Consider the following 14,720-nt stretch of genomic DNA (forward strand, 5'->3'; position numbering starts at 1 on the left):
AAGAGGGGGGGTGGGGTGGGTGGGGGGGGGGGTTCGAATGAAGATGAATTCAGAATCTATCAATATAAGCAAACATAAACACAGAGATACAAATCAGAATGCATGCTACACGAAAAATACATTAAATGCTTATTTATTTCCATTTGATTAGCAAGAGCATTACACTTAAAGAGGCACCAAGGAGGTGATGAATCAAGATATGCATGGCACATCTACAGGAAAAAAGGGGAAGAAGATGCAACCTGCAAATAGAAATATGATACATACCATTGGACCAGGGATAGGCATTCCTTGGATGGGTCCAGAACCTGGCATTGAAGACGGAAGGCCAGGCATGTTTACTTGTTGTAGTTGGTGTGGTGGCCGAGGTAAATGAGGATGCGGCATTAGAGGCATATGTGGAGGCTGTAGTTGTGGCAAATTCGACGGTTGCAAAGGATGAGAAGTCATTTGTTGAGGTAGTGACTGCTGGTGCTGAGCTTGCTGCATGTTTTGTTGATATGCTTGCTGCTGATTACCCGCAAGAAGAGATGGATGTGGACCAGGAGGAAGAGGGGGAGCTCCTATAGGCATTGAAACTGGCATGGAAGACTTCTGTTCTCCTTGAGATGAATCAAGCGATAGTGGCAATGCAGCTCCAACTCCAGGTATTGTACCCTCAGTTCGTAACAAGCCAGAGGCAAATGCTCCAGGAGTTGATGGGGGCTCAGGACCTGGAAAATTACCAGGCATGCGACCAAGAACATTGTTTTGATCACCCAAACCTGAAATCAACCACAAAACCTGCGCTGAGGCTATTTAAGAAGTAAACTTTTGGTAGTTGAAAGTGATAGTCAAACTAAGAAGATTAACGAAGACTACAGAAAAAGAAAAATTATAATATTTCAAGAGTTTCTTTAAAATCAAGCTGATGTTACCCCACGACTACAAAGCCCTATGCTCTCGAATCTCGACATATGTACACAATCTGAAGCACAATAAACCAATAGCATCAAAAAATTAAAGATAACATTTACACGGAGAGGAATTAGTAAAACCTTGCTGTCCCAAATTGAATTTATCACGAGCTGGATCCCCAGGCCTATTTCTGCACCAGAACTTTGTTGTCTGATCATTGCTGCCACTGCATCAGGAACAAGACCGATTAGCTAGCTACTTAGGCTACTTCAGTAAAATGTTTTAGTGTTGGTGGAGAAGCATAAGGGCCTCCTTAGTTCTAAGGAGAATGATAAAGGAAAGAACACAGCAAGAAAAGCTTGAAACAGCCACTGAAAGACAGTGACATGCAATTCTCACACACTAGATAGAGGAAGAGAGAAAATATAACTCTACCCGATGGAGGTTCTGCAAGATTTAAATAAATATAAACACGATCAGGCCTAAAAAGCTAAATACAAGTAAGCAGACATAAAAGTTACCTGCCCAAGAAAGGTTGTAACAAAATATATATGAGATAGCTGACTTAGAAGAATCCAGTTACCTCTATGATAATAATGAAATATATTTGCAACAAATGCTATATCAATAGTCAATAATGCACTTTCATATCAGAGTTCAGCTAGAAAAATTGTGTTCAATACAAGCCACAACTTCACCCTTTACCAAGAAAAAGAAAATGTTCAGTTATTCTCAATTCATGTTGCACTTAAGATAACCATTCCCTACTCTTTTAGTTTCTATTTTTCTTTGAGACTGAGACAGAAATAGGGTGACATGTGTGTCTTACATTGCTATAACTCCTCTGGAAAGAAAACCTTTACCGTATGAAATACTTTACCCAGAAAGAATGACTACTTTGGATATATGAGAAAATTTTACTCAATAAAATGACATTAGATAAACAACATACATATCTTTTACCACCTTTTCTAACATCTTCCAACAAAACTATTTTCAGTGTAACTATAAGTACATCAAATTTGACACACTATAATAAAAGGGCAGTACGGCCTAATTGCCCCTTAAACTTGCACCAATTTTAAAAAGCCAGTTTATCAACTCTCGACTTTCCCATTTTAACACCTCAACTCAATAAAACTACACATAATAAACCCCTCCTTCAAAGCGTGTAGCTCAATTGCCAGCCATGAAGTACAAGTCATATGCTTAGACCAATATACTTGAGAGTTGTCATTTGTGAGTCCCAATTTTCAAAAATTAAGTTATCAAAATTTTAATACTCCAACTGTTTCAAATTAGATGAGGTACCTTCCTTTTTAATCCGTTCCAAAATAAATGACACATTTTTAAATTTAGAAATAATTCAACTTTAAATTCTTCATTTTACCCATTTTATCCTTAATGAAAAGCTTTTATAACCACACAAATGTCATGTTCCTACAAAGCTTTTACCCCTTAAGCTTTTAAGGCCACAAGTTTCAAAAGTCTTTTTTTTTTCTTAAACTCCGTGCCGAGTCAAACTACCTCATGTAAATTGAAACCGAGGGAGTATCTTCTTTGTTAATTTGCTTCACTATTTCTTCTACCCCTTTCACCTATACACAGTAAACCATGCCAGCATGATAACGACCTTTCACCCCTAACTCAATTCTCAGCCACCATCGTGAAATAAAATCTCAGCTACAAATAGGAAATTCAAACCTTTTCTACTTATAATAGTTAATAAAATAGAGAGAATACAACCAATATAAACCTATTGAGATTTGCTATCAAAATACTGTTCCTTAAACCAACAAAAGCATCCAACTTTCAGTGATTCAAGCAGAGGGAATTCAAGAACTTGGATCCACTAATGTTCTAGAGAAAGAGAAAGCGAGAATACCCAAGATAAATCAAGAAGAGGAAGGACTGAAAGAAAAAGGAATTTCCAGCAAAACTCCACAAGTTTCCAGTCTGAGATGGATACAGAAATGAGAGAGGGACTTGATGTGAAGGAGAATTGACAGAGAAATCTCCGGCCAAACCTAGTTATCTTTCTTTTTCCTCACTGCTGTTGCCTGGGTTTTAAAGAGGAGTTTTGCTAGTGGTAGTGGTGAGTGGCGTTAATATCGTTGGTGATGGAACGAGAAGAAAACGGATGGGGGAAGAAAGGAGTTGGAGAGAAAGAAAAATTTGGGTGAGGTTGGGGGTGGATGAGAATGGGGAAGCGAAAAGAAACATAAAGGGGTGAGGGTTAGGGGAGGGGGCAAGTTTTTTCTTATCTTTTCTTGCTATGTATAATTTTTTCCCCCTCATTTTAACCTTTTTAAAATAAAAATTATCACACTCACGCTTCTTTTAAGTCTGAGTTGAGGTGTCAAAATGGAAAAATCAGGAGTTGATATGCCGGCTTTAAAATCCGGTGCAAGTTTAGGGGGCCATTAAGCCGTTTTGCCTAATAAAAGCTATTCCTAATTGTACATATGCTTGATAGGTTCCCTCGATGGGAGTTAAAGCCAAGATACACGAGAACAAAAGAAAGTTACCACATAAGCAAGGGCCATAGTCGAACACACAACTAAATTAAATACACACAACCAATATAACTTCAGATTTATATCTGCATCAGAGTCACCTTGTTGGAGATATGAACTTAATGGAGAAAGAAAGTTGAGAGCCCGCACAAACACTTAAGAACTACAACAGCAGAAGCCATCATCCCCACGGCCTCTGACTGATAAACTTCTTAGTGCGGATAAAAGACAAAGTCAGATGTAGAGCAATAATTATTCACAAACAGGCGGTCTATCCACAGTACTAGGGAAAATCAAAACTAATAGACACTATGTGGAAAGAACAAACATAGTATAAGATTACAAGTAGCTTATCAGAGATGAAAAGAGAAAATCAAACAGAATTTAAAGAACCTCTTCTATAAGAAAGCGGAAAAAGAGCAAAATTTCGGGAATGCTTCGATTTTTTTACTGGAGCACAGAATTGCAGGGTAAATAATAACATGTTCTCAAAATCAGCTTCAGCTTATTTTTGTCATAGTAAACAGCAGATTCTGCACCATAGGTCCAAGCAACACTAACACCAAAAACTTCAAAACAATATCCAGTAACAACCACAATGGATCGACCAGAATGTCTAAACATGCAAGGAACAGAAGAAAAGCACACCAGTTTATGAGAAGAATTCTAACAATTAACATTTTAGAAAATTGTTTTGTTCAAGTGGAGTCAAGTACTAACGTAATAAACAGCACTTAAAACAGAGCTGCAGTTTAAGAAAATGCAGTATAACCTGCAAAGGAGATAGCCAATGGGGTGCCATGCAAGATCCCAAACACCAGTTTCATGTGCATTTGTAATTTCAACTTGAGGAGCTTCATGCCTGTGGGTAGAGCATCAAAAAGCCAAGAGAGACAAAATTATTAGAAGCTATCTGAATCACTGATAATAGGGGGAAATGGTGGGATCAGACTAATAAAAGTTGATTGCCTTATTGGGATCAGACTAATAAAAGTTGATTGCCTTTTTGGGTTCATTTTATAAGTGAGAAATCATATTCCAAACTATCTCATCACATGTTTGGTCGAGGTTGACAGACTAAGGAGCCCAGATGGCTCATTTATTCCCCACATTTTACAGAAATTGTAGGATGATCCAACACTGACTCAATACTGGGTAGAAATGATTTTTTGATTTGAAGCGAAAGAAGCAAACATGTGTTTATTCAATAAAAATAGGGCAACATTCATATGACAAAAATATTCAAGTCTACCTCTTACGGGAATAGCAAATAAAATGGATTTGAGTGAAGGGAGATGATTCTTCACAGAGCTCACAAGTTCAGGACACAGATCTGGCACTTTCCGAGGAGAAAAGGAAAACCACAGAATAACCATTTACCAATTCACATAGAACAACCATGTATGTCAATTTTTTTTGTTTTTTTTTAAGTTATCACAGCTCTTTAAAGTAAAGATATGCATGCTAAGAGGAGCAATTGAAAGAGAAAACTAGGTTCCCTCTCTTATCTCCATTGACCACTTTTTGTTGCCAAGAATAACCTAGAATTTTTCATCTCATAAGTTTCCTTGACAAGTCCAGGACTCTAGGCTATTAGCAATAACATTCATTCTGAATCATCATTTGTCATTCTTCCCAACTTGAATCCAGCCAAAAAGTGCCTGGAGTACCAAACTTCAGTTTTATTAAATGGTGCCAAAAGTGCATAAAGAAAAGGTTAATTTTATGGCACAGCAATTAGTAACACTTCCTCTGATCTATAGCTTGGTATCCTGTCACTTCATCAAATAAAAACTGTCATTCCAATGGCGGACAGTTGACAGAAGTAAAAAATTTACCAAGATTAATGTTCTAAACCAGGTCATACAACGATATTTTGAACGCACAAGAGATGCCCAAAAACTAAAGGAGGTAGCACAACTGATTTATAGATGATAGTGAAAGAATTTTCAAGGAACTTACCCCACAAGCCAATGAAATATTGAACCATCAAAGCTTCCGCTAACGAAATACTCTTCATGAAACGGATGCCAGGCCAATGCTGTAACAGTTATATGAAAATAACAGGCAATTAGCAGGTATCACATACAGTTGAAAGTCGACCATGGAAGCATGGTGGAGGAACAAGACAATAAGTGGAATAATAAGAGTGATTATTATCTGAAGGGACAAAATAAAGAAGCACTAAGATTTCTGCGTGACATAGATAGTAGGAAAAACTAAACGCGATTAACAACCCAGATTTTTATCCAGAAAAAACAATTCAGCCACTATCTCCAATCAATTATTTGCTTTTAGTCAACGTGATCTAAAATTCTTTTTCTATTAATACCTTGGTGAAATCTACTGAATAATACCAGCATACTAACTACAGATTTTCATCCGAGTCCATAACCTGGTTGTTACTTGACATGCTCGTGTAGTGTGCATTGCATAAGATATATATACACATAAACAAAAAGGTAATTCTTACATGTCACATCCTTCTGATGTCCCCGGAATGATTCAAGCTCCTTCATAGCCCTTATGTCATAAAGCTGAAATGAAACAGAATGTTACGATGACGGAATACAAACCCTTGCACACACATACTTGACTTGACATGATAATCATCTACACCATTTGCAGGTTTTCTCATTAGCATGTGATTAACATTCATATGAATGTAAGCTTTGTTCTTCCTTCCTACCCAAATAAGAAAACGAATACTGCAGGCAGAACCAGAGAAGTAATAAGTAGCAATACACTTGCTGTGAAGAAGTTGCAGCTAAAAACTAAGCTAGAAATGCTAGTTGGTTGCTGCCAACACTCTAAAAAGAGATTTTAGCAAGCCTTCTTGAATCCCAAAGTTACAGCTTTATAGAAACTGACTGAACCACTATTAAAAATCACACGGCCCTAAAACTTCAAAAACCTCAAGAGCACAACTCAATAGAAGGAAAAAAAAAAAAAATAAACATTTCAACTGAAATCAGCAACTTCAAGTTGATCCTTATTCTTGTGTCAAGACTCTTACTAGTAAGTGAAACCTAATAAAATCAAGATTTAGGGGGAGAAAATGATATTTGATTGTGTAATCTTAAAATGAGAAACAACGAGTAAAACTTTTCGAGATCAACTCGATTCAAATATAGTGCTGCAAAGTCTTTTATCTTTTGGGGGGACAATCTGGAATGAGAGGGATAGGGGACCCTTAATTATTGACCCATCATATCATCCGAAGAAACCGAAAATACCAAAAAGTTCAAATTCACAGATAATAACATTCAACCAATTCGCATTGACATAATAGGAATATTTCGTCGATTAAGGAGGATTCCCCGAAACCTGAAATAGAGATAATCATAGAAAATGTGAAATATTTGACAGGATCCATTTTGGGTACGTAGAATGTAAGAGAAATTCAAATGTGAGACTGAAATAGCTATACATACAAATCTATTTATGGAACAAGTAATATGTTTAATACTTTTGTCAATTACCATGCAATTTCAGAATAATGAATTGTGAAACAAAGATTGAGAAATATGCTCATGAGCAACAAATTTACACCACACATCATCACGTGCAAATCGGGAAAAAAGATCTATACTATTCACAAACTAACCATTAAAAAATCACATCCTAATTGCTTTTAACTGCATTAGCACCTCCTGGAAAAGTAATAAACGGAACAACCTACCTTGATAATTTGATCTTTGGAAGCAGTAAGGACCCAGTTACCATTTTGATTCCACTTTACACAGAGAACAGTATTCTTATGCCCATGACTGCAAAACAGAACACAGCATCCGTGTTATTGCTAAAAAAATTATAGCTCTTTTTTATAAAGTCCCAAGTGGACAGAAATAGTAACATTGCAGATTTAAGGAGAGCAGTTTTTGACTAACAATGAGGAAAGCTCCTTCCCTGACTTGGCATCCCAAAGTTTAACAAGATTATCTTTTCCACCTGCAAGCAGGACAAAACAAAGAATCAAAGAGCGTCTGTAAGTCTGTAACTGCTCAGAGCAGTTCCAAAGAAAAGAAGAGAAGAAAAATGCATATACCTGAGACTAATAGAGACTTTGTAGGGTGCCAATCAACACTCTTCACATCCCAACCATGGCCTGCCTGAGTTCAAGTGACATGAGGAACTATTCTTAGGCCACTCATGCTTATGTTATAACTGGTACATTAGTAAGTGTTGATGGCAAAACTGAAGAGTTATTGCTAGTGCATTCTTTGGAACATATTTTCCAATTAATAGTAAACTTTTGCCAGAACACGTGTTTAAACAGGTCATAACAGTGATTACGGAAGAGAGAAGTAATGGAAGGCAGAGTGCCATCTGACAGATAAAAGAATTACAGCAGCATGCATGTTATTTAGAAAACCAAAAATGTCGCTTTAACATAGTATCACTGATACGCAGTCAACCATCACTAATTTCAGCTTGAATCTACGATCTTATTAATAAACAGCTTGAGGGACATTACCAGATAATGAGCGCTCTTCTTGGCACCTTGCAAAGTCCCATACTTTAACAGTTGTGTCATCAGAACAGGAGCAGAATTTTAAATCTGTACTACAGAAGCTGTTCAAAAAACATAAGACTTAGCAAGCCACCTAACATCGTATATACCCTAGAAATAAATTTAGTGACGCAAATGTGCTGATACAGAAAACTAAAAAGTTATTAAAACCCAGATTATACATAAAATCTTTTAAAACCAAGTTACATCATTTAGAATAATTACCTTAATCCCCGTACAGATTCTTTATGTGAATTCTTATTGGCTTTGACATTATTCATATTGGTTTGCCAATACCTGCCACATGATACAGATGCAAACTCACGGAAGGTGAAGAAAAACACAACATAGATACTGAGAGTGTGAAATGCAGATTGTTCCAAACATGTATTTACTTTATTGTGCCTCCATCATCACCAGTGACCATCCAGTTATCATTGTGGCTCCATATCATTGACCTAACTGCTTGATCATGAGCCTGCACGTGAAACACGTTACATTGTTCATCCAATTCATTGTCACGTACTAAAATCTGAAATTCACAACCCCAGATTCATACCTGAAGTATCATTTCAAAGTTAAACGATTGCCCATTCCAGAGTGTGAATTCACCACTATGAGATCCAGTAATGAGGCGCCGCCCACTAGGAGTCCACTTTATGTGATTCAAGAGAAAATGTTTGAATAAGAGAATAAGGATTTAGAAGAAAAAATGCACCAAGGGTGTGACACAACCGAGGGAGAGAGAGAGAGAGAGAGAGAGAGTCGGAAAACTTTTAGTTCTACATCATCTGTCATAATGCTAGCTGGATCTGATTTAATTCCTTTAACAGTTGCTTTAGAGAGATAATGACATAAAAGCAGCCCCAAGAGGCTATTAGATTTCAAACAACAACATGTGACAAGATAAATCCTTTTATGTTTTTTTATTTGTTTACTTCCCAGAGAGTGGCTTGTCAGAAAAAAAAAACAAATACAAAGAGCTCTAACAAGATAAGAAAGTAGTACTTCCCAGAGAAAAACAAAATCATCCCAAGAAGAGTTCGATAGCACAATGAAATCACATTTCAAGGATCCAGATTCATGCAATTAATCAAGGCCTTGGAACTGTGTGAATATTTCAGACACTTGATGCTAAGAAGAACAAAACAGGATTGAACGATTTTACTAATAAATATTACTCCCTCCATTCCAGTGTTTGATTGGACATGCGTGCTTCTGGACATAGTACAAAGGTGCATGCGTGCTTCTGGACATAGTAATTCAATTGCCTATGAACATAGAACCAAAGATATACACAACAAAAGTATAAACAAATGATGAGGGCCAAAAAGAATCCTTCAACTCACCGCAACACAATTGATTGAACAACGGTTTTTATTTAGAGATGTATGAACAAATTTAGCAGCAAAACTTGTGGAGGGATTATCCAAATAGGCAACTGCTGGCAATACCTGCACCCATGAACAAACAAAAGATCATAATTAATAGAATAAATTAGAAGAACGTGTAATCTTGCTTATTTTTTTACATTTGTGCAACAAGAAACACATTCTCGGAAATTTCTGTAGAACCATTAGCATTTATTTTGCTGATTTCAGGAGAATAGCTTTAATAGTATGTTCAGTTGTAGGAGACTTCAAACTTCTAATTATATGTGGAATACACAAATTATCTTTAAGTGTTAGTTTGGTACTTTATTGGAAATCTAAGTTACAAACTTAACAATTAACTTTGTCCACTAGGTGGTACTAGAATCTACTTGGAGTCTATAATTAGCATTATATGCAGGTAAAACTGAACTATGATCACCTTCCTAGACTACACGTATGTTTTGGTTAACTTTCCTCAAGATTGCCTGATTACAATTCTTCAAACTTTCGTCAGATAAGGAGAATGTTCTCAAACACATGCTATTCTCATGGAACATGCTCTTTTTATTTAAAAATCTATGTTTACGAATACAGAATAACAGGTTTGAATAATTTAACATAAGAATATTGAAACCTACAGAACTTTAACCAATTTCTTTAGCTCCTGCTACTTTAATGGCGGTTCACTGTAGCTTTGGGATAAAATTTTGCACAAACCAAGAACTGAAGGACTATGTAGTTGGGGTGGTTTTCTGTTTTTACTTCTCACCCAGGAAAATTTTATCATAGATATCATCAGTAATGGAAGATCACAACATATAATCATACAAACTAAACTAAATTATGCAGAATCAATGACCAATTTGTAAGTGGAGCAAACTGACATCAACTGCTGCTGCTGGACTAGGTTGTAACACTGTCCTATCCCTCGAGTCGCGCTGCCACATGCGGATCTGCAGGAAAGCAATGGTTCTTAACTTTGGACCAAAATAATCTTACAAGTTGAAGAATATAGTGAGTACCATTGCCAAGTTGTCAAGCCCACAGAAAAGACCAAAACTACTTTGGTTTCTCATTCTCAATTTTCTATCTCGTTTTAAGAGGAAAAAAAATTTAAAAAAAATATGTTCTTTTTAATTCATGTTCTCACTTCTTTTTACTATTTTTAAGAAACAACATCTCATTATCCAGAGCTATTGCAACCAAAGAGTGCAGCAACTTATAATATATCGGAACATAAATAAAGCTCATACGGGTGCTAGCTACTGCCAATTAGAACCATGTTATTGGTTCTTGTGGAGCTGGAACTAGGAAAGAGGTTGGAGTCCTTCAAAAAACATGTGGCATTTCAGCTTCCGGAAAGATAATTAGTGCAAAGCTCTATAAATGTTCCTGAGTGTATGATTAATACTAGTAGTAGACAAATAAACCACTCTACATGCTATATTTACTGCTACTTGAGAACTAGTACTAATGAACCACTATACATCCTATCGTCTTTCAACTCTAAGCATTGGAAGAGCAATGTATGATAACTATTGTAGTACTACGTATCTTCCTTTCAAAATTTATACAATCATATCGCCGGAGTTCCATAAAACCTAACACAGAGAAACTCATACCATAGAATCAATGCGATACCAACATTGTGATATGGGATGATTGTTGTGTCTTTAAGGCCCAACATATGCATGAGTTGAGCGTCATAGAGGATGTTAAGATAGATATGTGATCATACAAGAAATGGACAGGATTCAAGATTATCACATTCAGCGGAAAGTACAAATAGGAATAAAATAAGAAAAGCAAAGCTCCATCTCTAAACCAGGATTAAAATAAGAGAAGGTCGCATGAGATGGTTTGTCCATGTCCTTTGTAAGTAGCCAAGTGCATCAACCCCTAGGTGCAACACCTATGATGATTGAACTTGTAAAAAAGGAACGAGGTAGACCTAAAATCATAATCTCTTGGCATCAATACGAAATTAACTAAGCACATAACATAATGGAAGCAAATCATCCATATAGTCAATAGCAACAAGACTAAAACTGATTAAAAAGAATCTTGCTAACTTTTTGTAATCGTAATTGGACAACAGCTCGTGGTTCTATCCCCTTGAAGAATGAAAAAAGAAAATGAGCTTGCACTTGCCGTAATTCCTTACGCTGACAGGACAACAGCTAATGAATCTAACCCCTTGCTAATTTATATAGTAGCAGTACAGTCAAACCTCTCATAGCAGCCTCGTTTGTTCCGAAATTTTTGACTGCTATAGTGAAGTGTTGTTATAGAGGACATATATTATAACATAATATAATATTCGATTCCGAGAAAAACTCGGCTTTTATAGTGAATGTCTATTATATAGGGATGTTGTTATAGAGAGGTCTGCCTGTATATAGAAGAACATTTACTGCACCACATTCCATAAGTAGGTCTCTGGATAAAAGCCCACATTCAAAAGTTATTACCTGCATATATCTTACAACTGTACTAGTGTAATCAACTGCTCTTCTTTGACCAATTTTTCTCATTCTCTTTGCAGCAAAACTGTCAGCATGAGCTGCAAATATAAGGAAAAGAATAAAAAAATTAGTAGCCATCATAATTCGGTCCAGTAAATTATGTGTCATCAAAGCAAAAGCAAGTCCCTAAGAACCAAGGTAACATTCATCGTCTTTTCAACTTTTATCAGAAAGAGGATTGGACCTACACTTACCCAAACAATAAGAAATGGCAGGTCCTGTATGGATTTGATCATATGAGCAATCATAGCCTTATAGTTGTTATCAGTCGTTTTGTGGGTAAGATGAAAAAAGGAAATCAAAATTGGCTGCTGAATCAGATAACAAGAAACAGAAGTGAAGAGGAAATTGCCTATTAACCTTCTTACTGCTTCCAACATTCTGCCTTTATCTTGCTTCTCTTCCAAAGTGAAAATGATAATTGGTATAATAGCTCAACGTGATCTGTGAGTTGAAATTTTTCTTTCTTCTCCAACTAGATAGAAACAATATCAAATAACGACTAAAGAGGGTATTCCCAAAGAACACTAAACCATAAGTCTCTCCCTTTGTCCCTTTCAAGTTAGGTCCAATTTACAACTTTCTGCTTCTACCCCTTAAAGATTTTTTTTTTTTAGATTAATCAATTACACAACGGCATTTTGATAACTGGTCAAACAAATAAAAGAAAAAAGAAAGCTTTAGCTAGTTCTTTTTTCCAATGACAAATTAAGTTCATCTTAGATTCCAAATACGTCCTACCAGTCGTACACTATGCTAAAAAACATGTCAATTCAAATATGAGTAGTAAAAGAGCAGATGAAACATTGATAAACAACACATACCATCATAAGAAGGATGAGGAGCAGGTCCAGGTGGCTGAGCATTAAGAGTAGTGGAGGATGCAGATGGCTGCCGCATCATGGGAGGTGGACCTGGTGGAGGTTGAGGACCCCTTGGAAACTCTCCAAAATGTGGAGGGTGTTGGTGCTGGAATTGTTGTTGTGGCATCGGCTGGTGCTGCTGGTGCTGATGTTGATGAGGATCACCACTCGTCATCATATTTGAGGACAGAGGTGGATCCAAGATTTAGACTTAATGGGTTCACGATTCAGAGTTCTAGAACAGTGACCTCAAGTTAATACACAATAATAATCAGACCAAGCAACAGGTATCAACACTCGATACATATTTCAAATTTCAAAAATTTATAACTAGCTAAACACAAAAACATATATATAAACATTGCCATTACAATTGGCCTCAATGACTTCTCATGTTTGAAAATGATCAACGATCGCATTATTAGGAACACACACAAACGCAACAACCTTCCTTATTCAAGTTTCTTAATAGAAAAGACCAGTCTCTAACTTTTCTTCCTAACACGCTGAATGGCTCAGGCCATTCCTCCTACGCGAAATACCCCATAGAGAGCTTACACTCCACATCCAATTCAGGAGCTCACATTCTAAATTTCTATTTTTGAATATCAACTTTCAACCAAAAAAAATTAAGGAAAGCAGCGCTGGTATCAAATCGTATAAAAATGAGAGACGGAAATTCTTAGAAATATTATGCCAATGTAAATTCTTAGAACATAGTTTGACTGAAGGATAACGACTGAAGGAGCTAGTGTACCAGTTTACAGGAAGGAGAATAAACCAGCAACAACGAACTTGGAACTCCGGCAGAGAAAGCCCGTCGGCGAGTGGTACGGTGACTGGCGGGAGGAAGTAGCGGCAACTAAAATCAAAAGCTTCCTTTCAAATTTAAAACCCTAATTTTCTCACTCAGTTTCGTCTGGGGCATTCGGAGGAAACATAAGTTTGAAAAGGAACGTTATTTTCGTTTTGTTTCGCTCAAATTTTTGGATTTTGGAAAAAGAAAAAGAGAAAAAAAAAATCTCTGTTGCTTGAGACAGGAAGGAGTACCGGAGCAGGAGCTGGATAGGTTTGGTGATGAAGAGGGAAGAACACTTTGTCTGGGCTCGTTTTGAATTAAACTTGATATTGGGCTAATTTGTGGAATCCGTGTGAAATCCTTCAGGCCCACACCCAATTATTACAAGGCAATTTGCCATTTTATAAGGAGTTCGGCCAAGCTTGAAAAAAAAAAGTTTTGAATAGAAGCAAAAGCAATTTTTGAGAATAAAAAAAATAAATTCTCTGTAAAAGTATTTTTCTTAGAAATATTTTTTAAAAACTTGGTCAAGCGCTAATTGTTGTTCAAAAGTTCATTTACAATTATATTTTTTCTTATCCAGTTATATTTTTTCTAATTCCAATTCAGTTAAATTTCAGTTTATGTCTTATTTGGGCCTTCTTAATTCTCTTTTGGACCAAAAAAGGGAGCCACCTCTAGGCTGGTGATTTACACAAATAGGATATTTTTGTGCTTGTATTTAAATTTTGTCCTTACTTTTGACATTTAAACAGATTTTTTTTAAGTGTAATGAAAGGATTTTGGACTAAAATACCCTTAAGCTTAGCTATCTTCTTATTCGAAGGTGGTGTCTTTTTCTTCCGAATGTCCAATATCAAATCAATTGAGAAAGGGTATTTATTAGTTGGACTCTTTTTTTTTATACAATATTAGTTGGGTTTTGTAACTTGTTAAGTTGGTGAAGAAAGTTTTTTTCTCTTTTCTTCTTCATTTTTCCAACTAATTTTATATCTTTCTGAAGCTATTTTGTTTGGAAGCAGTTTTTACACTGCATAAAGATTTTGTCATTCAATTTTATTTTTTTTAATTGCTAGTATGAAAAGAAATATATATTGAGGTAGTGTACTCCCTCCTACTGTTAGAGAAGCATGGCATATCATCGTCTAAATCATTTTGTCTATGCTACTTGTTGCTGAATAAAGAATAAAGAATAATTCCATCTATATAGTCAGGATGGATCAAATCAAAATTT

The 14,720-nt window shown here is 36.1% G+C and overlaps 1 protein-coding gene across 2 annotated transcripts in view; it reads right to left on the bottom strand.

Annotated features, from left to right (window-relative positions):
- Positions 1–13,784, bottom strand: part of LOC109208089 (flowering time control protein FY) — a 24,153-nt gene extending 10,369 nt beyond the window's left edge. The window contains exons 1-17 of one of the 2 annotated variants that reach the window (XM_019371112.1): positions 13,445–13,784; positions 12,649–12,922; positions 11,771–11,862; positions 10,184–10,252; positions 9,276–9,380; positions 8,486–8,581; positions 8,322–8,404; positions 8,152–8,223; positions 7,891–7,988; positions 7,462–7,521; positions 7,304–7,364; positions 7,096–7,183; positions 5,887–5,950; positions 5,376–5,454; positions 4,186–4,275; positions 1,038–1,123; positions 268–764 (exon numbers count right to left, since the gene is read on the bottom strand). In XM_019371112.1, coding sequence (XP_019226657.1) covers positions 268–764; positions 1,038–1,123; positions 4,186–4,275; positions 5,376–5,454; positions 5,887–5,950; positions 7,096–7,183; positions 7,304–7,364; positions 7,462–7,521; positions 7,891–7,988; positions 8,152–8,223; positions 8,322–8,404; positions 8,486–8,581; positions 9,276–9,380; positions 10,184–10,252; positions 11,771–11,862; positions 12,649–12,865 — 1,857 coding nt within the window. In that variant the 5' untranslated portion in view covers positions 12,866–12,922; positions 13,445–13,784. Of the gene's footprint in view, positions 1–267; positions 765–1,037; positions 1,124–4,185; positions 4,276–5,375; positions 5,455–5,886; positions 5,951–7,095; positions 7,184–7,303; positions 7,365–7,461; positions 7,522–7,890; positions 7,989–8,151; positions 8,224–8,321; positions 8,405–8,485; positions 8,582–9,275; positions 9,381–10,183; positions 10,253–11,770; positions 11,863–12,648; positions 12,936–13,444 lie in introns of both variants that reach the window. The other variant, XM_019371113.1, reaches the window with a different exon arrangement.
- Between the last annotated feature and the right edge of the window lie 936 nt (positions 13,785–14,720).

The sequence above is a fragment of the Nicotiana attenuata genome, unplaced genomic scaffold (genome assembly GCF_001879085.1).
Source record: "Nicotiana attenuata strain UT unplaced genomic scaffold, NIATTr2, whole genome shotgun sequence".
Classification (NCBI taxonomy): domain Eukaryota; kingdom Viridiplantae; phylum Streptophyta; class Magnoliopsida; order Solanales; family Solanaceae; genus Nicotiana; species Nicotiana attenuata.